Here is a 23,861-nt window from a genome sequence, read left to right on the forward strand (position 1 = left end):
CCACCTCCCTCCTTAAAGATGAGAAATGGTGCAACAGCATTCAGTTAGCCATGCTGGACAAACTTAACTTACTCCAAACCAAAATCCACGGCCACCAAAAAGCTTTGAATAACCTCATAGCTAACCTACATAAGGTTATGCCTAAAGCGCCCATGACTAAATCCTCCACCTTCCATTTCAGAGATATGACCCAGCTGGAAGTGACCACTTTGCTCAATCCATCAAACCCGCAAACTGCAAAGGAGACGCTTGTCCTGCCTAACTCGTCAAAGATTCGGCACAAATCCTAGCGCCTTTCCTTACTGCATTCATTAACTCTTCCTTCCAGTCTGGACACGTTCCATCTGGTCTCAAGGAAGCATGGGTACGCCCACTCCTCAAGAAACCTTCCCTTGACCCAACGGTTCCAGGGAACTATAGGCCCATCACAACCGTCCCATTTCTACTAAAAATTCTTGACAAAGCAGCCAACCTTCAAGTCCAAGAATTTTTGGAAAAGAATCTTCTTGGCCTGCGGCGATCTGGCTTCCATCCACAGCACTGAGACGGTCCTCTTAGACCTAAAGAACCAAATGGACGATATCAGAGACACAGGGAAAACTGCGCTCCTCCAGCTCCTAGACCGGTCAGCAGCCTTTGATTTGGTCGATCACAACACTCTGTGTCGCCATTTAGCTACTGAGGCCAACTTTTCCCCAAAGGCATGTGAATGGAGCACCTCCTTTCTCCAGCAGTGTGTCATGAAAGTATTCTGACTATGCCTGTGCCACCCCCAGCCACATCAAATGTGGCGTTCCACAGGGATCGTGCATTGCACCGACTCTCTACAACCTTTTTACAAGAACCCTGTTCAGCATCCTTGACGCCATGCACATCTCATACTAATTATGCTGATACGCAGGTGCTTATCCCACTCACAGGGCACTATGATGCAGATCTTAACACACTCGCCACCATTTATTCCACCATCCAATCCTAGATGGCAGACAACTGGCTCTGCCTCAATAGCGAAAAAACGGAGCTCCTGCTCATAGTGTCACCCACCACCCTGGGCAACCTCGATGAGCAGTACTCCTCCTTCTCCACTGACAACATTCCTATCAAAGTCTCTAACAACGTCAAGACCCTGGGAGTTTACATGGACGCCGACTTGACTATGGACAGGCAGGTCAATGCCATTGCCTCATCTTCAGCGTACTACACCAAAGTGCTCAACACAGCTAGACCTTTATCTCGTGAGAACTGCCTTACTATTGCCAGGGCTATAATCTGTTCAAGGATTGACTATTGAAATGCTCTCCTCATAGGAACATCCCAAAAAAAACCTCAAACTCCAGCTGGTGCAAAATAACGCACTCAGGGCAGCCACAGGAACCTCAAGAAGAGACCACATCTCTGAAGTGAGAAGACAGGTTCACTGGCTTCCAGTAAAAGAGAATTGTCTTTAAAACTCTTGCCATCACCCACAAATGCCTCCATGAGCTCGAACCCCCATACCTATCCCAGATAATCACGAGGCATACTGCCACGAGGCCTCTCAGAGAAGGCTACTCCAACACGATTCTCACCCCAAAAATCTGTAAAGCCCGAGCAGGCGGCTCCAGCTTTCCCACACTGGCCGCTACTCACTGGAACGCACTCACTTCTCACCTAACAGATCGAATCTCACCAAGTTTTCCGCAAAGCCATTAAGACTAAGCTCTTTAACTGAAAGATGTAAACCTCTACCACCCTTCGGCGGTAGAACCACCATACTGTTACTCTTTCTCTGCACGTCACATTTTCCATTCTGTACGTTATGCATGTTGTCATGTAATCTTATAATCAACTAAGTAGCCTAAGGGCGCCTGAACCTGTATGTCAAACTTCTTACATATTCTTGCAACAGCGCCTCGATGCCCCCAGGCTGCAAGTTGCGCGATACAAATGCAAATAAATAAAATAAATAAAATAAATAAATCTCCAACCTAGAGTTCAACCGGTCATAGGGAACAGTCGGAACGAATCCAAATCCTTTTTCCAACACTGACATTTCAATATCAGATGGCGTATAAGCAGACAAATTGATCAATAAGCTCTGCTGCTCCTGGTCACTCGAGGTTCGTAATCCCAAGCCTGCATGTCCTGATCTAAAAAAACAGCAGACGGGCCTCTGCCCGTTGAAACGGACGAGAATTCTGCGACCTGCGTCTGTTCGAGTTACCGCGGCCGAAGCCCCGTCTGTTGTCTCGCATTGGGATAGTTAGCAAGAGTGTCATCGTCAGAGCTGTGAGAACTATACAATGTGCTGGTGAACCTTACACTTTGTTGTTGCCTCTGTGCCCCATCGTACTGTTGGTCGGGTACATATCCTTCCTGTGTGTACCGGAAAGGCTTTTCATGGGAAAACTCGGTTATGTCGTTCTTCAAACGTCTAATCCTGTCACGTACAGTAGACTCTAAAGTTATTCATTTCTCTAATGATTCCATCCAATCTTTTGGTGTAAACCTCTAACGGGATGAGTTTCTTAATAGCCTCTTCCAATTTAGTAAGTTCTTCTGCTGGTTTAACGGACATTTCCTTGGCAGTATCGATTATAAGGATGAGCCAATCCCTTCCACATTTATTTGCAATATAGCTCCACCTGATAATAAATTCTTTATTATCAGGAAATAGTCTGGGTTTGTTACGAATCACTAGACCTTGGGGTAACACCCCATTTCGTAAGTACTCTAACAATGGTACCGTGAATCTCAGTACTTTTCCTAAGTTGGAATAACTCGTCCCAGTTACTAATATTGGTTAATGGAGAACTCTCTCTGTCATTAGAGAAGACAAGACTTGGCAAGTAGATCTGCTACATATTTATCATCATAGCTTCGAGTTTTGTCAGCTGCCATGATCTAGACGGCGTTTACCGCACTATTTGCACGCTCAATTCTTTCAACACTCACAGTATATAACTGGGATGTCTCCAGTGCCCAACACCATGTCAAATGGAATGGTGTCCCTTATTTGAATGGATGTATACTCCCACGGACAAAAACCGTGCAAAAGCAACAAACAAGAGTAACAGGGGATACAAGGTTTATTTCAGTGCTATGATCTGACCTGGAATGTACCAATATGTCTACCTAAACAAAAAAAAGATCACAGCACCTGCGTTTCAGTGGGTGAGCTCTGGACATGGACACATGTCTATACAATCAATACCTCACAAAAACATACCATGAGGTATCCTTCATCAAAATACATAAGCATGTGATGCAAATCAATTCACTACAAATTCAGAATGCATGAAATGTTTATTTGTTCATACTAAATTTCTATAACAATTTTCTTCTAAAAATCATCAAAGGGCCACAACAATTGCACCTATAAAATACTGAAAAAGATAGTTAACCTATCTACTCATACACATAACTCACTCACATTCCCTGAAAACATACCTCATTCTCACACAACCAACCAAGCATCCTTACTTCACAATTATCTAATAGACTAATGACATCACAGTCTGAACAAAAAGACTGCACTCTAAAATATAATCTACTGTCCCATCGGTAAGAGGCGATAGACATTCACAGAGAAACAAAACACCAACATATAATTTGGTCAAATCAATACCTTTCACTGTGTTACATAGTACAACCTACAACAAATTCAAATTCCACTACCCAAAACGTTTCTTTCCGTACATAATTAGTTTGGCGGAAATTCTTTAGGGGCAAGTAGTCTGGGATTTTCAAGGAAAGGCATATGGAAGCACAGACGTGTAGACAACAGAGACTCACCTATAATTCGAAACAAACACTCAATCGGACTGAGTACATAATTATACCGACTGAGTCAAAGCACTGCCGCTAAATTAATAAGCAGCATGTAATGGGGGGCATTCAACGCCCGCCCACATCCTCATCAAGTATTTATATAAACTATTCAACCAAAGGTACGAAGGGACAGTTGGCAATGTCTCTGACTAGCTCTGCTAAAGGCGATCAGTATGCTGGTTGGAAAAAAAACAATCTGAAGGACCTCGACGTGTGAGGGATTTTGGGTCCACTACATGTCACGTAAGGATAGTGTTACAGGCACGCCCATGTCGACGTCCCCTTTCGATTCTCGAAAGAAAAGATGCAATACTCTGCGGTGACCACTGGATGTCAGATTATATGCACAGCATGTGATTCTAAACAGATTAACACGCAACAGAATTATACTTTTTTATACAGATTTTACAGACTTTGCAAGAATGGCTTCATATATCGTTATCGGTTGCCCTTCTGTGAGCCATGCCAAAACTCAGGGCACAGTCCTGCATATATTCCCGAAGGCTATTGATTTAATAAGAAGATGGATTACACATTGCGTTTTTCCAGTGGAGGAGATTGAAAGTAGAGCGTACACTGTTTGAGGGTATGTTCATACGAATGTTCGATTTGTGTTGCAACAACAAACCATATAGTATATGGACTGTAATCATTTTAAATAACTTTGTGTGGAAGTGTTCTGCGCGATGAGAGATTTAACATTTCAGTATTTGACATTTAATTTTTATTAATGATTATTTTCTCCAAGGAATGTACTCAAGATGTGGAATTAGAAGAGGCACATGGACCAGAGGTATACATAACCTGATATGAAATACAATTGGGCATCACATTGGATTGGGAACACATTTTGATAATGTTTTAATGTGTGAAGTCCGTCAAGTTGGTTCTGTTTGTAGCTATGTACATATGTTTGAGTGGAAATGAGATTGGATTGATTTAAACTATATCAAAACGATATTTTTTCTGCTTGATGTTGCGGTCAGCAAAGAGAAGGCCACGGTTTCGATGCAAATTAAGAAAACAAGGGTAAAGAACAAACCAGTTTGTTTTGGAGATGTTTTTAAGAGGATGTTTAGTCATTATGTTTTTAGTTGGAAAATCGTATCTTCTGTATGTGTGCTATACATTGAGCATGTTTTTCTATAAATCTGTTAGAGGCCCAGAAGGAAGAGTATAAAGACTCAGACAACAACTGAAACCAAAGATATTGTTTGCCAAAAAGATTTACACTGGAGCAACTAATATTTGAGGCACAGCATTGCCAGTCAATATTCAGACTTGTGAAGCATATGTCCAGTGGCAGGAAAACTAATGGAATCTCACCTGCAAACCGTACAAAAAGTTACCATGGACCATTGATACTTTGTGAAAACTCACCCAGATGAAAGTGAAGAAATGAAGATGCATTGCAATTTGCTTGCAGACCCTTCCACACAGAATATACACCCTCTAGAAATGTTCCACCCAAACATTCAATGTTACCCGTTTCTCCAATTCATGCGGAAATCTCAGCCTGAACTAACAAAGGCTGATGCTTCCATGCAATTCACTGAGGAATTTGCTCAAGATCACGACTTCAGTTTGCCTAGTTTGGTGGGGATTGTCACCACCATCAAGTCGCAAAACACAAAACTGCAGGACGATTGGCTATTAAAAGGAGCAAAAATACATTGTATTCGACAGCTGCCTGCTAGAGATTGTACAAATGCTGAAATGTGATAAATTAAGAGGGCACATATGCGGGGAGCCATTGGTGAATGTGTCTCGTGTATTACAAGGCACCAACCTGAAAATCCAGGCCAGCTGTGTCCACCTCCATAATACATTTTCATGATCTGTTCAACCGATGCTCGGCAAAGTGCCTACTGGGAATTTCCTTTGTTCAGCAGCTTTACTGTTCAGCGGATCGACTGTCAGTAAGATTTCCAGTTTGTCAATTTGTGGGACTTTAGTTCCTTACTAAACCCAGTACTACAAATATCGGAGGGAATTCTTATTCCCCGCTATTAGTCATGCCTGGAAACTCCAACAGATGTCAATGGACAGTACATTCTCTGGCAAACATGTCAGGCTAGCTGGCGACGGACAGTCTGACAGTCCAGGATTTTCCGCCAAGTACTGCACATACCACTTTCAAGACGTGGAAAGTAAAACAATTTTAAATTTCGGTCATCGTGCAGGTGTCTGAATGTACCATGGTATTGTTTTTTTATAAAGCACATACACACAGGGTTTTAAAAGCGCTCAAGGAGGGTGGGAACAGGGAAAAAAAAAAACAGCAGGTGTTCAGAGGTCTTGAAATTCTGAGACACTAATAGTCTGCACAGGCAGAGCAAGAGCGTAAAATACATTTAACAGTAGGAGATCAGCAAATAGGCCTGACGGTGATTCTTCTGTTTTGACCAGTGCGATTAAGGGGTGAAGACAAGGGAGAATAGACAAACTATCTTCAGCACAGTGCTTATGGATCGTGCAAATGTACAGACGGTCACAGGAGGGGGAGAAACATGGTTTCATTAAATCCATCCAACATCTGGAATCCAGGGGAATGCAAATAGACCGGATAGCCACCGACAGGCACGTTTCAATAGCGAAAGCCATGCAAGAGCAGTTTCCACACATTCAGCATCAATATCATGTATGGCACGTTGCCAAATTAGCAATTACAGCTGGTGGTAAAAAAAGAAAAATAAATGGTTCAGAAGACCTTTTAAAGTGGTCTCAGTCCATCAGCAACCATCGTTGGAGCTCCAAAACTTGTCATGGATGTTTAGAAATTCTACTTGAAAAATGGCATTCATTGATGCACCATTGTTCCAACGTACACTCATGGACAGAAAAGCAACATTTCCACGAATGTGCACATGGATTATCGGAGGAGCAGGAACGCAAGAAGTGGTTGGTGCCATGTTCACCTCCACACAAAGCACTTGAGAATATCATGTACAATAACACTTTCAAGAGACTGGCTCCATGTAATGTCCCTGCAAAAGTGTCTTGACAAAAAAAGACGCCTTTTTTGCAGAGACATTACATTGAACATGCAGGGGAAATCCCTGAAACCCGTCCTCATACATAACGTCACCATATATAATGTTGCCAATGGCTTTTCCCGGCGACAATATGTATGAGGACATTATGTTTGCGGACATTATTACCAGATACCAGGGGACTCACCGAATTCATTCATACTGGGGATGGAGGTGCTCCATAATATGTGCCTAAAGTACAGGCCCAGACGTTTGCATTTCGGCAGACATGATATGGAGGCCAGAACAAGACTAGCTGTACTTTTGCACAACAAGGACGTTGGGAGGGAACAAGCGAAAACTGCAGGAACATTTGGGATGTTTTGTTACCTCATGGCCTTTACAAAACGAAGCAAATAATGGGTGGCCAAGCCATTATACCAGGAAATAGATTTTGAATTTGTGAAATATCTGACATGGACTGTGTTGGCCATGCATACTCATGGAATGGATCCCGATTTTGTTCCCAGGACACATACAATGGCACAAAACATTGCAAACGAGCCTTGTCCTCCAAAATCAAACTTGTTTAAAGGTGGACTTCTAGATTTGAATGATTTGTAGCCATCTTCAAAATCTGCTCACAACAACATTTTAGATTTTCCCCAATGTTATTATACTTGCAATTTCAATGCTAGATCATGTATTACAAGGTATGTATTTATAATCGTGTTTATGATGCATTAATGTATATCTTTTACCTTTCCTTCTTTTACATTGATTATCCTCTGTCTAGAAGACATGTGTCTGGGGTTGCTATTGGTACTATTGTTCAGAAGAGATATGTCCTAGCACTTCAGTGCTGGACTGCCCATTTGGGTGAGAGAAAGACTGATATGCAAATGGATATTTCACATCTGTGCAAGGTACACTGAGGCTTGGTATCTGTCAAACCCTCTGCTAGACCCAAACCCCATGCACACATGCAATCCATGGTACTTGCGCCGATTGCCTCAGTAGGTAAGATTTTCATAGTGATAAATCTTCCTGACCTGTGTCAACCTCAGAACTTTTAGGTTTTCTGGTGGATTATTTTTTCTTATACCTCTGGGGTGGGAACCGTTTTCCACACTCGCAGAATATTTTACTCTTTATGGGTGCGATCTTTTTTTGGGTTCGCCATAGTGTCCTCTAAAATGTATCCTCTTTGACAAATTGTTGGCAATAAGTGCCTGTTGTTGCTGGGTTGCCCTAGGCACTCCATTTTTAACTTTCTCTTGTTCCCCTTGGGAGGACAGTTCTCAAGGGTAGAAAGGATCTTCGAATCCCTTTTACATTTTATTAAGTGAGACCAGCACCCCCACACCTTATGTGGAGTGCTGGGGAGATGCCGAGTATCCCCCTTCTCATTTTAAATACATTTAAAATGTACTAGGACAAAGTTACCATTAATGGCTGGAGGCAGTAATTTGTTGAACATTTACTAATGTGAAAGGTTTTCCTAGATTTCATTAGAGGATTCAAACGGTTTTCACATTATAAGAAATGATGCTCCAACCTTTCTGCAAAGTATATAAAAGGTTAGTTCACTTACCTTAAAAATGTTCTGCCATTCTGGAAAGTAGATGTAAGGTTATTTTACATGTGAATTGGTTATGCCTCTTCCACACAAGTAATGCTGTTCATTTCACTTTATTATTCCAGTTATGATAAGTGTATACGTGTCCAACTGGGGGTTGCTTCCCCTGACCTGCTGTTAACCTGTCCAGAATAGGTCTGTCTTACGTTTTACCTACATAGAATAACTTTGGGTCATTCATAAAGTAACACTGGGTTTTGCTTTCTCTGGTCCGTTTTAGACAGACACAAAAAGAGCTTTAGGTTACACCTGCCTTTAAGTTGCTTGTAGCTCCTGTAAAAAGTGTATAGGTTTTACTTACCTTGAGTGTAACTGTTAAAGAGTTATTGCTTCCCTTATTCTGTGAACTGAAAAGCAAGTGTAATTAAATATTACATCCAGAGGTCCAACTCCCCTAGAATAACTGTTATCCTGAATCAGAGTTATAGGTTTATACTAAGCCTAATATCTGTTTTGCACTAGATCAGAATAGTATATTGTCCAGTGGAAATTACTATGCGATTTCTTGCTGAGTGTCAAGGTACAACTGATGGGGTCTACTACCCTGGTATTACTGAAAGTAATCTAAAAATAACTATTGGATTTGACATCCCAAGAACTCCTGTTAGGTGTTCCAAAAAAGGTTATATGCTTTGGTCTGTGTATCTTCAAGCATAGTGTTGGTGTTTTTATAAATGTGATCATATATAATGTGATAGTACGTATCCCCTCCCCACCCACCCCTCTCCCCCCCCCCCCCCCCCCCCAAGGATTATCTGGGCCTACTCGTATTTAAATAAAACCATTTATTTTTTACAATACAGTGTTTCAGTGTTTCTTTGGATCGTTTGTATTACAATTTCATTTGTATTTATTCTACAGCCCCCTCTTCCTCCTAAAATAAGCCTGGATGCTCGGTCTACGCTACCCTGAACTCCGGTTGTACAGCCTTATACTAAGAGAGGAGTCTTGTACTGCCCCAGATGTATGGTTTTACTAAGCCTTTAGTTGTACTTCAGGAAAACTGTCCTAACAGCCTCTCCTTAGCAGACGCAATAAATCGTTCCAGTAAGATATGTTTTTTTATATGGACTAAGAGGAGGTGCATACCGTCGACAATAAGTTTGATGAAAGGGGTAAAAAGGATGTCACTGCAGACATAAAATCTATTGCATGGCTCCAGTTGGCTACATGGATCAAGCCCTTGCATCACTCGATGCTTTCCCAAGGCACAATCGATACCCTTTTACGCACGAATAACCCATAAAAGGTATTCGATGTTGGCTGGGTTAGCCTGCGCTCCCCAGCTATTCTCACCTTTTGAAAACTGTTCTGCCGCCAAGGGCACATCCTACTCGCATAGTGGGAACCAATTGTTCATCGCCTCAGGCCTCTTCCTGACTGTCTACAGCCTTCCTAAGAAGACCCGCATTTCACTCCACCGGCGCGATCGTGCGCTCTGACACACTACTGCACTGCTGAGCCCAAGGCTACCCACTTCTTAGGGCTGGACTAGAAAGTTAGGGAACGACTGAAAAAACGTCTGATGCCCCTAGTGTGTAAACCAACCATTCTCTTTACAGTTGTGGCAGTGTTTACCTCATTGGTCGCATTAGGAAGCGTATTGTATACATGCTGTATAGTAGAGTATGGTGTGTGGTAACCGTTTTCACACAACTAAATTTACTTGGATCTATTGGTCCTGTCAACAATAAATGTATAGATATCTTTCATATACACTTGTCTAAGAGTAATTTGTGGTTCGTTGCTGTGTGTACTCATTGTGGGCTTCCGATAACCATCACCCCTCAGAGAATCAGTCTTCACTGCCTGTCAAGCTACCTAGATTGTTCTGGCTTGTCCATAAAGTTCCTGTTTCACTAAACCGAGGGTGGCCTCCTAAACCTCGGTCCATCAGATAAGAGTTTAGAAATCCATCTCAACACCCTCCTCCAGCACTTGTACACCCATAGGCTCCTCCTTCCATCCGCTATGCACTAGCACAGCCAATTGGCAGAAGGCCTAGTGGGAGCATGATTGTAACTTATTTAGTATGGGCATGCAATGTCACCTGTCTCATGATGGTAGAGGGCTGCCTCAGGTGCGCAAGGGAGTATGAACGGACATGCATGAATTATAGTAAGCGCAGTGCAATTGAAGGCAGCCCCGTTACGCTCATGCCAGAATACATACAAACCTCTAGGGAAAGGAGACAAGAGATATCTTGGAAGGATATACAAAAGATAACAAGGTTTAATTGTACAGAATACAAAAAATATCAGCAAAGGACTCTGCTGCTCGAGAACGTCGAGGCCAAGGTGCCAGTAATGACATCACATATAGGGTCCGAACCTGCACAGTTGATCGTTAAAACAGTATACATGATCCTGCTCCATAGGGATGCCAGGCTACAATTAGTTTGTTTCTCAGCCGTCTGTTGATTCCCACGTGGGTCGGCTGGGCTCATCTCTCCATGGAGTGAAGGTCAGGTCTCTCTGTAACACTACAATAATATGCCAAGCATACTATCACTATGGTATGCAGCTGGGAGGCTCGGGAGCTGGTGCCAGGGGAAGCGAGGAAGAAATACAGTCACACTGACCCACACTTTCTGCGCTTTGTGTCATGAAATGGTGCTGGGAGAGGTGGTGTTTCAATTGAATTTTCTTACAGGGATGATATATCCCACAGCTAGCAGCAAAACAATACCTTTCTGGATTGTTCTTATGTTCCTGTGTCGAAACATTTATATAGCAGATTGTAACTGTCCTTCGTTTTCTGAACCACTTTCCCAAAGCAGCGTCTTGTCCATTTTTGTGTGGTATTCTTTCACAAAATAGAAAACTACCCGCCTGGCTGCAGTCACTGAAAACAGGATGCTCTTATGGATGCTGCGGATGCCCTGAGTAAAAGTCAGCAACTGTTCGAAGGACACAATGTGTCGAATACACATAATAAATTATAACATTTACTATATTGAAAGTGGACATACGAAAATGTAGTTTCCATTTCTGTGATCTGTTTGGTGTAGGCAGTCAACGTGACATCGAGAGAATGGAACTTCCTAAAATTATGTAAGCTCCACTATACGAAATATTTGTGCAATTCAAATGACATGTGTGCTGTATGCATAATGACTAATTCAGCGACGTGCAAAAGTGTGATTTGACCAAAAGAATTGATACAGTATGTTATGTTGAATATTTATACTGCACACTATAAAAAACCAAGTGCGTAACTCGCAGTTTGTCTAGTAACGATTGTCATTTGTGTATAGTTTACAGGAGTGAATAGAGGTATGATTGTTTGGGACGTACTGCTTACTGGCCTTGCAAACCAATATATTCTGTGCAGTTATGAGTTGTTAGATGGACCATATTGTGAGGATTATTCCTCGAAGACCTGCAACCACAACCTGCATGCATGCTTATGATATCTAAACTAATTTGTCCCGTGGAATATCCTGGTGTGCCGTCACCGTTGCATCCTTGTGCACCATAAAGTGGGGGAGGGGCGGGGGCTGAACCTTTTCCGTGGGTACTTGGTTCTCTTTTCGATCACTAATCTTACCAGTTTCATTACAAGGTCATCTGTCTGTGGTTCAAAAAATTTTACCATCCCTGTCCTTATTTTCTTGGTAGGGCCGGCTATATGAAGCGGGTGCATCTGGTTCTCCATCCCATTGTGAGGTATACCTACTTAACAGCACTAAACTTTCATGCACGTCGTGGTCTCAAATACTCCATTTCATGTGTGTTCATTCTATGTGGCTTGTGTTTAGGATTAGGTTTCATCCGGTTCTGAATTATACAGTAACTTGTTATATTCGATTACAGAATGGCTACTAAAATATATTTTATTCTGCTTTCTACACAGCTATAGCGTACCATTGCGTCTGCCATAGTTTTTAGCTACCGTCGGATGGATTCTTAAAAAAAAAAAAACTTGGTGGATAACCATCAACAGTGCTCATTTGATCACTGTTATGTGGGATGACTGACAGGGACCAGTCTGCCCTTTGGCAGTACCAGCAATAAGGAGCAACCCGTCATAGTTTGTTGTGTGAATACGTGCAGATGCAAAAGCGTTGCACTTGAAAGTGCAAATAATCAATTTCTTCTCACGAACGGAATACCATGTGCATTTTTAGAAAGTTTTGCTGGTGTAACATAAGGACACAAGAATTGGAGTACAGGGATTGATCGAATATTCTCTTGTGAGCGTTCTTTGAAAAATAAAAGCACTTGTTCCATTGCAGACTGTTTTCATAAAAAATGATGCTTTGCTCCATTTGGGACAAGAAAGAAAAGTTAAGTGCTGTGAGAGGATGCGTGCGTTTATCTTCCTGGTTCTGCGTTAAGTAACGTGTTTATCTTCCTGGTTCTGCGTTAAGTAACGTTATGGCGTGGGTGATGACAGGGCACGTTTGACTACCTTGGCCACGAACGTCCTGAAAATAGGTGGAGCATATCGTTTGGACTAGTGATGTCAGTTTGAGGGGCAGGCGATCTGTATTCTTGCCACGAGGGCACTTGAATTTAAGGCAATGCATCAACGGATAAGATTAGCACAAGATGCCTGTGCCCAACCGAAAACTAAGGTAAGATGCATAGGAAAAATGTTTTATGATAGTTTGCAGTATGCTTAGAAATACATGCCCGAACGATCTAGACAATGAACGTTTTTTCCTTGAATTTCAGGATTGTTAGTTATACCATAGTTTCTTTCCATGCCCACTGTAGATTATTCAGCACCGTAAGCCGTGCACACTGGATAATTTTCAGCACCATCGTCTATGTCCTTTGGCCATGCCCACTGGATATTTTTCAGCCACATCCTTTGGTCATGCCTACTGTATATTTTTAAGTGCCACTGTAGATGGCCATGCTCACTGTATTTTTTAAAATCACTCCCTGTTCACATAGCTTTACAACACTACCAGGCCTTCAGATTTTTAAAACACTACCAAGCCACTGGCCATGGCCACTGATTTTTCACCCCCAACGTCACTAGCTGTAAAAATATACATGATTATTTTTCTATAACTTTTCTTATAACCGCGGTTGCATTGTAATGAACTACAGATAACCTCGATTAAATGTAATCATTAAACCCATGGTTATTGGGACAAAAGGTGGGAATAAAATGCTTTTTTGTCCTCCCAGATGCTCACCAAGTGACCCTCATCTGCGCCTGCTCACCACTGCCTCCTCACCTCCCCCACAACACTAGTCATTTCTGTGACGCAGTTTCAGTTGAAATGTCAGGTATGATATGGCATTTATAACGCGCCTATAACAAGTGTTTCAAGGCACCGACGAGGCAAGGGAGGGGGAACAGAGGGAAGACAACGATCTTACTAGGCCAGGTGACATTCAGATCGTGCAAGTGCAAAAGAAAGGGGAAAGGGAAAAGTGCATGGGGGGGGGAAGGGAGAGGAGAAGTGCAATACATGGGATAGTAGAATAAATAAGATAAATAAAAAGGCCAGCTGGTGACAAGTGCAAGTTAAGTGCAGACATAGGTGCTGGTAGGGGGACTGTAGGGATCCAGAAAACATACTTCAAGAACATACACCAAGGGGTAACTTGGAGACAGACGTAATCTGTTAAACCATACGTGGAGCGATATAAAAAGTGCTAGTTAGGAGGCCTGGGTAGAGAGTAGCTAGAGCCGGAAAAAAAGGGTACTGTGAATAGGATGGCCAACCGTCCTGTGAAGGGCCGTCTCGATGTAAAGGGCAGTTACCCACATCTAGTCTGTTCTGGACAGCGAAAAGTTACGACTTTGTGTCTGCTCATCTGCTACTTCCTGACTCTGAATATCACACGAAAAAAAATTATGAACTCCAAGTACAGGGAAGCCCATCTGTTCACCTGGGGGTCTTACTCGGCTAGCAGAGCAGTACAGAAAGCCAAGAGATGCTGATTGCCCAGGCGCTGCAGTCCCTGGGGAAGGGCTATCCCCCCAAGAGGTGTGAATTCTTGGTGAATAAATATACGGAGAGGGGCGCAATAAGGTTGTATGCTGTTTGACACAAGGACTAAAGTAGATTGCCTAATTTAATTTTCTTTGAACCTGAAAACAGATTTAAAACCCAAACAAAGTTTGTTAAAGATCACATAAGGATGCTATTTTAACTGTCCATTCAGGATGGGGAAAATTCATGTATTGTCATTCTTTTTGTGGGACAGGTTGAGTTTATTTATATGGCGCGGCCTAACCCTGAGGTATCTGGACGTATTCAACTTAACAGATAAACAGGTTACACATACAAAAAGCACAAAAAGTTACAGGTGATGAGTGTAGATAAAAGTGAGGACCGGGTTACATAGTGGTCAAGGTGGTTACATAGTGGTCAAGAAGACAGCACAAATATTACAGATGCAATAAGTGGAACATCAAGCCACGCTACAATAGTGTTGAGGCTGAGAAACAGAATATTACCCTTACTGGGTGTAGAGCAGATTCTTTACCTTGGCTCTAAAAGACCAAAAGGAGGATTCAGCTCTGATGTCCGTGGGGAGCGAGTACCAGCACTTGCAGCTAGCACAGGGAAGCTTGTTCCACCAGCTGTTTTTAGGTTTAACTTGGGGATGTTCAGTTGTGTAAGTAAGGGGCTCTAATAGGTCTAGTGGAGCACTCTCTTGAGAATTTGTCCAAAAGGTATTGGGGCGAAGACATGGATAGGCATTTATGGGTAATGACCAGAGTTCGTAGTTCGATTCTATCATCTATTGGAAGCCATCGCGCATCCTTTCTAATGGTGGTGATGTGGGAGGTACGTGGAATGTTGAGGGCACATCACAAGGCATTGTTCTGGAGGACTCGAATCAATTTAGGTTGTGATTAGTGGATCAGAGGAATAATGTATTGCAGTAATCCAGTTTGGACAGAATTGGTGCCCTCGCTAGAGTGAGGCAACTGTTAGTGGACAAGAAGGGTTTGCATGCATTAATGAGTTTATTAGTATAGGCTGTAGTGGAGATAGTAGAGTTGATTTGTTTTTTGAGCGAGGGTGGAGTCAAGATAGACCCCCAAAGTTTTGAGTTCTTTGGCGCCTTTAATATTGATGCCATCAATAGTAAATGACTGGTAACGGGGGATCAAGTTTGTTGAGACGGCCCTTGGATCAGACGATCAGCAGTTCCGTCTTGTCATTTAAGCAGAGGCTGTGGGTAGCCATCCAGGCTTGGATTGCGAGGTAAATTTCAGTATCTTTTTCATAGCAACCAGAGAGGGTGATGAGGACCTGGGTGTCATCTGCATAGTTGGTATATGTGACACCCAAGTCGTCAAGACGGTTGAAGAGAAGCTTAGTAAAAACACTGTAAAGCGTGGGAGAGACAAGACCCTTGGGGGACTCTGCATTCTATAGGGACTGGGTCAGCCGCAGCGCAAGGTGCAAAGACCCTGGTCGTTCTATTGGAAAGGAATGATTGGATCCAATTAGAGGCATTCAGAGAGAATGCTGCAGCCGAGGTGAGGTGTTTGGCAAGGATTTTGCGATCGACCAAGTCGAAGGCTGCCGACAGATCCAACAGGAGTAAGATGGCCAGATTGCTTGCCCTCGTCTTTGGCTTCATCCATTCGGATTTGTAGGTCCTGGAGGGCTGTTTCGGTCCCATGCCTGGGTCCAAAGCCAGATTGTCGCAGACCTAGGTTATTGTCTTCCAAATGTTGTATTTGGAGATCAGCTACTCCATCTAGAATCTAGCCGCAGTTATAACCGAGGGTATTGGAAAAATGCCTGTAGTCCCCCCCTCACCACCCCTCCCTTCAACTCCCAAATTTCACTAGGTGTCATCTTTCCTGATGGCATTTGCATTTTTTTAACCTGCAACTGGATTTTTTCTGCCCCCCTCCCCCACTTTACCCGATACCCTCAGCAATAACCTGGGGTATAACCATGGCTATAAGAAAAATTAATATGGCGGCAGGCAGACAATTTTGTTAGCAACATTTCAGCCAAACCAGTCATTCGAGTTAAAAGTTACTAGCAATTCATTTTTTCGATTTCCTATGCAACTGACTCACCTTAACTATAGGGGGGCAGTCACCCTTTAAAATAGAAATCTATATATAAATATTACACACCTGTAATAGTCTTTCTGATCTTGTATCCGCTTAGATTCACATGCTTTGCATAGGCCAGCAGTGGTAGGTGCAGAGAATTGCAGGACTTGTTTTTGATTTTCAAAAAGGGACATCGACAGGGCGGGTCTGTAATACTATCCCTAGTGTGACGTGTACTCTACATATGGTCCTTCACGCGTCGAGGTCCTCAGATTGTTTTGTTTCTGACATGGAGCATGAAGTGTGTATGAGAGTACATTAAGGTTAAAAAAATAAAAAAGGTGTAAGATGTCTATGTACCTTCAACTCCAAGAGGGTAGGAAGTGTGGGCGCATGTGAATCTAACCAGATACAAGTATCCAAAAGACGATTACAGAAATGTAATTTGTCTTCTGAGGCTTGTAGATCTGCTTAGAATCACATTCTTGGCATAGACCTGCGAGCAGTACTAAGAGAAGGCGGTGGGTTGTTCGAAGGTATAAAGCGAAAATATGTAACATCGTCTGACCCAGCTGGGAATCTGCTTGTTTGTTTATCTACACAATAGTGCAGTGTGAAATTGTGAATGGAGCTCTGTCGCCGCTTTACAAAATTGCCTCTAGGGGCACATTTGCAATGAATGCTAAAGTAGCACCAGGACACAAAGTTCTGTGTCCTATGGGTGTGAATGGTAGTGTTTTATTTGATAATGTATAGCATTGTTGAATGCAGTTTACAATCCATCTTGAAATTGCCGCTTTAGAGACAGGGTCCCCTTCTCTCGCTGCAGAGAGTGAAAAAAAGAATTGTTCAGTCTTCCTTAATGGTTTTGTTTAGAATGTATAAAGGGCTCTTTTCCAGAGTTGTGTGGATTTTAAAAGAAAGCTAGCAGTTCTATCGATTGTCACGAAATTCTAAATTGAATAGAAGGGAAAAACGTGGATGTGTTTTTAACACCACCTTGTCTTTGTGCATGGAGACAAAAGGGCCTGCGACTAAGAGCTTGTAGTTCACAAACTTTGTTTGGAAGTTATGGCAACTAGAAAGGAAGTCTTGTAGGTTAGCTATTTGAGGCTTGCTTTATGCATAGGTTCAAAAGAGGGATCCAGGAGTGGTCAAGATGACATTTAGATCACTGATGGGGGGATTTGAAATGGAGGATACATTCTTTTATCCTCTCCATGAAGGCTTTCAACACTGGACCCTTCCACCAAAAAACCTTGCTTTGAGAGGTAGTGTAAGCCGAGAGCTGCCAGATGTATCCTAAGCAAATTGATCACCAGAACAGTCGAACAAGCATAGCAGGTAATGTACAATATGGGAAGGTGAGCAATCTATGGGATTGATATTAGCCTTCCGACACCATATTACAAACTGCTTCCATTTATTGAAATAACAGTGTCTTATATTTGGTTTGTGTGCTTCTTTAAAAATGTCCATTTATCGAACAGGTAAATTGAGGTGATCAAACTATGACCTCAGGAGCCAAGCTGCTAAGTGGAGTGTCTGAGGATGGAACATTGTCACTTGATTTTACAACAGCATGTGGTAAGGGCTTGGTAGTTTGACTGGTGGGCAGACTGACGTGTTAAGTAGGTGTGAGAACCAGGTCTGGCGCGCCCACATTGGAGCTATTCGGATCATTGCGAGCTGTTCCTGGTGCAGTTTGGGGATTTTGTGTATTAGAGGTGTTGGGGACACAGGGAGCAGAAGCACATTTCTCAGACCATTTTCTCCACAGAGCTTGCCCTTTAACATGTTCTTTTAGTCCACCACTGCAGTGACTGTACCACAGCTTGTGCAATGACCACTAGATCGTCCCAGTGACCACTTGCATGAGACCATTGTTTCACCAACCACTCTTGTACTGGACGCATGTGCAACCTTGCGTGTGGCACTCCAAAGATTCAGGAAGCCACGACTCAGAGAAGGCGCATAACCTTTCAAACAGTTATCCGACAACCAGCTGTATAACAAGGAGCTTGAAACAGCAGGTTTTGGACTCTCTCGGTGGAGGAGATGACTAGGGTGCTTGCTGTACCCTGTATTACTGCACACAGGAATTGTTTGGTTTGACTGGGTACGGGACTTGATTTGTTTCTCATTCAATGTAAAGCCTAACTGGAACAGGAGGCTGAGTGTTTCCTGGTATGCTGCTGACACATTTGTGATGTGTCTCCTGTTATGAGCCAGTCGTCTAGATAAGGGTACACTGGTATGGACTGCCTGTGTAAGTGGGGTTCGGCCAGATGATTATGCCAAAGGGCATCACTTTAAACTGGTAGTGAACGGCCGCCACCTTGAACCAGAGACACTTCCGGTTACCTGACAACATTGAAATATGAAAGTATGCATCTTCATGTCAAATGTTGCCATCTAGTCCCCTTTCGTAAGCAGAGGAATGACCTCTGTAGTGTTATCATTTTTAATTTTTGTGGTTTCACATAAGTTATTGCTGGACGTAGGTCTAGCACAGGGGGCATAGTTAAATCTTTCTTTGGCACAAGGAAGTATACTGAGAAATACCTTCGTTTACCTCTTGTAGGAGTATTGGCTCCATCACACATTTGTCGAAAAAGAGTCTCTCTGCCTGGAGGATGTTCTTGAAACATCTTTCTGGGTCTGGGCGGGTAGCGTGTTTTTTCCAGAAATGCCATGTTGTAGCCTTTGGATACGATGAACAGCACCCACTTGTCTGTCGCGATTGTGAAATGCGACCCTCTACCGGGGAAACATGGGAGGGAACCTGAAAGCATAAGTTACAGCTAAGGGTTCTACGAGATTTCGCCTACCTATTTTTGGTCGTGGTACTTTTCATCGCCGGATTTTACATCGCCAGAAACCCTGTTTTTTTTTCGGGGGGGGTTTCCCCCCCCCATTCCCCCCTTACTATTATAATAATACCCCAACCCCAACAAAACACCACCCAAAATAAAAAAATAAAGGGGGTTTCTGGCGATATAAAATACGGAGATGAAAAGTACCACGACCAAAAATAGGTCGGCGAAATGAGTGTATACCACAGCTAAGCTGGGGTTAGGAGCCTGTAGAAGCTGTACTTCTACCCAGACCTTGTTGTCATTTGTATCCTCTTTGGAAGATGACTGAAAAGGCATTGTCTGTGCCTATGTTGACAGTTGGTCAAAAGTTGAATGCAATGTTCTTGGATACCCTTGGCTTCGAAAGGAGCGGCAGTATAAAAAACCCCCACGCTGTATAGGATTTATTAGTAATTTGGCAGAATGTTTTTAGAGTCTCTTGTTCTTTCTTAGCATTCTCCAAGGCATCATGCACTGCTTTTTGTATAGGCATATTGATTAATGTGTCTTGAGTGTCCGACTAGAAGCCTGAATTACAGAGCCAAAAATGGCGTTAAAAAAATAAATTAAAAGAAAAAAGTGTCCCTTCTGCAACTGTTCTCCCTGCCGTTTCTGCGGCATCCACAGTATTTAATATTGGCAACTTGCTTTCCCTCTGAAACGGTCCTTAGGATTTGAGAACGTTTCTAGTTCTTGAATAACATCCCATATCACTCAGTTATAGATGGCAAGCAATGTTGCGTTATTGGCTATCCTAGTTTGGTATGCCGCGAAGGTTGCTACCTTTTTACCTAAAGCATAGACCATTTTACTTTCCTTGTCCCGGGGAGACTCAGCTGTTGTCAGAGTACCACCTCTCTTCCATGTTGTGCTGACAACGAGGGAGTCTAGTTTTAAGCGTCCTCTTATATATAAAGGATTGGTAGGAGCCGGCTTGAAGGTCTTTCCAATTCTTGGATTCACTTCCCTAGTGAGAGATGGAAGTGATAAGGATGGTAAAATTCACTATTTAATTGATTGTAATAAAGGGTTATACTGTCCCACAGATTTCTTCTCGTCTAGCAGATCATCCATGAAGTCTGTATCTTCTGCAGACTTGTGGGTTTGAATTTTAAAATGATCTGCAGCTTTAACAGGTCATTGAAAAGGATTTGGTCATCTATAGGTGAATTTACAATGGGTTCATCTGGAACATCTGGTGACTGCAGTAAGAAATTAGCTGAGTCATCGTACACTGTACCCTGATAGTTGATGAAGACATCACACTGATCTTCACTAATATTAGTAACACTTAGCGAAAGTGTTTCAGCCACCTTCTCTCCCCTAAGAGTTTCTCCCTCCCCCATATAAACACTTTTGTTTAATCGGGTGTTTTTCAAGAAAAGTAACTAAAGAAGACACCTTGTCCACGGTTTCTTAAAAGCATTCTTTAGTCCATGAACCAGTTTTTGGCATTTCACGTAACAGTGCTGCTTCTGGATTAAGAGTGTGTGAATCTTTATGAAAAACTTCAAATAGAGGGAATGACTCCCTGGTGTACTGTGAGCTTTTCAAAATGTTTACTTTATGTTTTGATGGTTGTTTTGCTGCATCTGCAGTACTCGGCAATGGTTTCAGAGCCTGTATGGGAAACTGATCGTCGAGGTTTTAGGTGTGGTAACCGTTACCAAGGATCGCAATTAAGATTAGATAAGCAGGAGCTAAAAGCAGCTCCTGGGTATCCAGCATTAGCCAGTGACCAGGAGCTACCACTAGGGAAGTAGAAGCTAGTACAGATCGTTCTGCAAATCTAACAAACAAAATGCAAACATTACATTTTGTTTATTTTTATGAAATCTATAATGCTCCATATGTCCTAATGCTTATTTATAGTGTATCCAAAATGCACAGCGTTCAAGTCCCATAGGTGTGTTCATTCGGCATCAGTTGGCATGGGGAGCCAAAAGTAGCTGTTGATGTCAAACTGACCAGGCTCTTCTAGGCTACAAGCAGGAGCTAAATCGCTTTCAACTTCCCTCAATTTCTAATCCTGCTTACGCTCTGCGTTTATGTTTTTTTAACAATGCCAATTAGAAGTTGTGGGCGCAAAGGGCTTTAGACGCGGCGAGTCAGTAGCACTACAACTACTTTGTTACGGCGGGGCCAACTTTCGAAAGTACTTGTCGAAGTGTGGCTGGGTTTGTGTGCTTAGGAAGTTTACATGTACCTCCGTTTGTGAATGCCGTTGTAGTTAGGTGTTTTCCCCCACAGCAGAGCGCAAAGCCTGCCCTAAGGAGCTGGGGACAGGCATGCAGGAGTCGGGGGGGATCCTGCATTGCGTCTTTGGTGTCACTAAAGGTGCTGTAGCTGCCCCGCTATCCCTCCAACTCCTCCGCGCCAGTGGGCTAATCCGGAAGGGCTCCGACCAGCATGGCATAGGTCGCCCACTGCTTAGTGCGTCTATCTTTTAACATCTTTGGACAAAATGTTCACACGCGGGGCAGCGCTTTTCAGAGTGGTCTCAAGAAAGACAGTGGTTGCACATGTTATGTTCATCTTTCCACTGGAATATTCTAATAGAAGAGACAAAACTTAAAGTGAGTTTTTTTCCATAGCTGAAAATAAGGCCAGCCAAAGAGGGAGTGCAAGTAGAGCCATTTTCTAATAGAAATGAACAATTTCGAATCCCCTACTCTTCCTTCTGTGAAGGCTGAAGTCAGTGAGTTGTTAAAGACGGCCGTCAAATCGATGTTAACATTGCTGGGTATCAATTGAAGAGTCAAGCGTCAAGAGGTAGCGAGATATTACTGAATAGAATATTAGTGTAGCTGTAAAGATAGGAACATGATAGGAACTCCGCATAGAGCGACCAACCACAATGGTGGCAAAAAACAATCTGAGGACTTCGATGCGTGAAAGATCCTGGGTAGAGTATACATCACACTAGAAATATTCCAGAAACGTCCTGTCAAGGTACCTTTTCGCAATTCGAAAACCAGTCATGCAATACTCTGCACCTACAACTAGAAGATGTCGGCCTATGCAAAGCAATATATATATATCTCAAGGAGGGAGGGAACGAGGGAAAAAAAAAACAAGTCATTCAGAGCCCTTGAATTTCTAACTATACATATCTACATCTGCACAGGTAGAGCAAGTACATATAATACAATTAACCGTGCAGATGACAGCAAATGGGTCGGACGACGGTTCTGCAGTTTTTCCAAGTGCATTGAGGCACCACCATGCAAGGAGCGCAGACAGGGAAGATAGCCTATCTTTAAGGCATGGTATGTTTAGATTGTGAAAGTGCACAGGCGGGACATGATGGGGGATGTGGGTGGGGGGGTGTCAAGGGGTACAATCCAAGTGCTCCCAGTTAGTCAGAAACTGGGTAAGTGCTGAAAGATGCCAAGTGCAGTAGCAATGAGGCAAGTGAGAGGACTGGCAAGGGTGCCAGGGCCCTGTGAGACTGAGGTACACCCAGCGGCCAGTTAGAAAGCTGTGTGGAAAAGGAGGGAGAGAGGGATAGAGCGGAGAGAGAGGTTAGCAGGGTAGAGGGAGAGAGAAGGAAGACGACATGTCTAAGAGGTTTCCGGAACTTAAGGATATCAGGCTCAAGACGGAGGCCCATGCTGAGGATAAAGATCGCCCTCCAAATTTCTGCTTGGAGAACCGGCTCTCTCGCAGAAGGTTGGAGGTATATGAGCTGCGAGTTCGGGAGGGACAGTATTTTTTTTTCTTTTTTAGGTAGGCATTATTGCAGATAGGCATGACCCAGCCACCATAGAGCCTTGTGGACAATGCAGAGGGTCTTGAACTTGATCCTTGCAGCCACATGGAGCTAGTGGAGGTATTGCAGTGCCAGAGAGAAGCAGTCCCTGGGCTTGAGGCCAAGGATAAGTCTTGCGTTTCACATACACACACACAAGCTGGCTCCTGAAAATCAAAGGGAAAAACAAATTTCAAGACAGCTTTTGGCTACCGCTTTCTCCTGATCCTACTCAAATTTGAAATTTTACAACTCAAGATGCAGTAAAAAACCACATCTGCAGTCATCGTTAGCCAATCCTCTGCATGAGGCAAGACCACCCCAATTCGGTTTGGCTCCACTGCTCATATCATGATCGAGTTAAAACTCCACATACATTTGGCTAGCAACCATTTTTCTGTAGGCACATGAGCATTCAAAGTCACCATAGTTGGGCCGATGTGTCATTGAAAATCCCTGTGAACGTGGAAGGACTTCATGCAGAATGCATGCATTAAATTCCGAAATGTCATACCTTCTTCAGAAGAAATGGAGTCAGATTCTTTGCCGGAGAACGACGTGGATTCCCCAGGAAGTGAAGTTGCCGTTGACGAGTAAGATTGGTCTCCACCCAGGGGTTGACTGCCATCAAGATGAATACCTCTGGGCTCATTTGGCAATATATACTGCTGTGGTGCTGAAAGACAACAGACCTTCCACTTGAACTGCCATTTGAGATAGACTTTCCTCTGCTTCAAAACTCCTTAAATCCTGCTAAGGCACGGCTAAGACAGTGTTGTCATTTGTGGAACGGATACCATCGCCTCACAGAGAGCATTTATGTAGTGCGTTTTGAT

At 43.0% G+C, this 23,861-nt stretch overlaps 1 protein-coding gene across 1 annotated transcript in view; it reads right to left on the reverse strand.

The window, feature by feature from the left end:
* DELE1 (DAP3 binding cell death enhancer 1) overlaps positions 1-23,861 on the reverse strand; it is a 339,909-nt gene that overhangs the window by 182,890 nt on the left and 133,158 nt on the right. The window contains exon 5 of the mRNA XM_069654111.1: positions 23,540-23,701. Within this exon, the coding sequence (XP_069510212.1) occupies positions 23,540-23,701 (162 nt within the window). The remainder of the gene's footprint in view (positions 1-23,539; positions 23,702-23,861) is intronic.

This window comes from Ambystoma mexicanum, chromosome 3q (genome assembly GCF_040938575.1).
Source record: "Ambystoma mexicanum isolate Mex_15411 chromosome 3q, UKY_AmexF1_1, whole genome shotgun sequence".
Taxonomy (NCBI): domain Eukaryota; kingdom Metazoa; phylum Chordata; class Amphibia; order Caudata; family Ambystomatidae; genus Ambystoma; species Ambystoma mexicanum.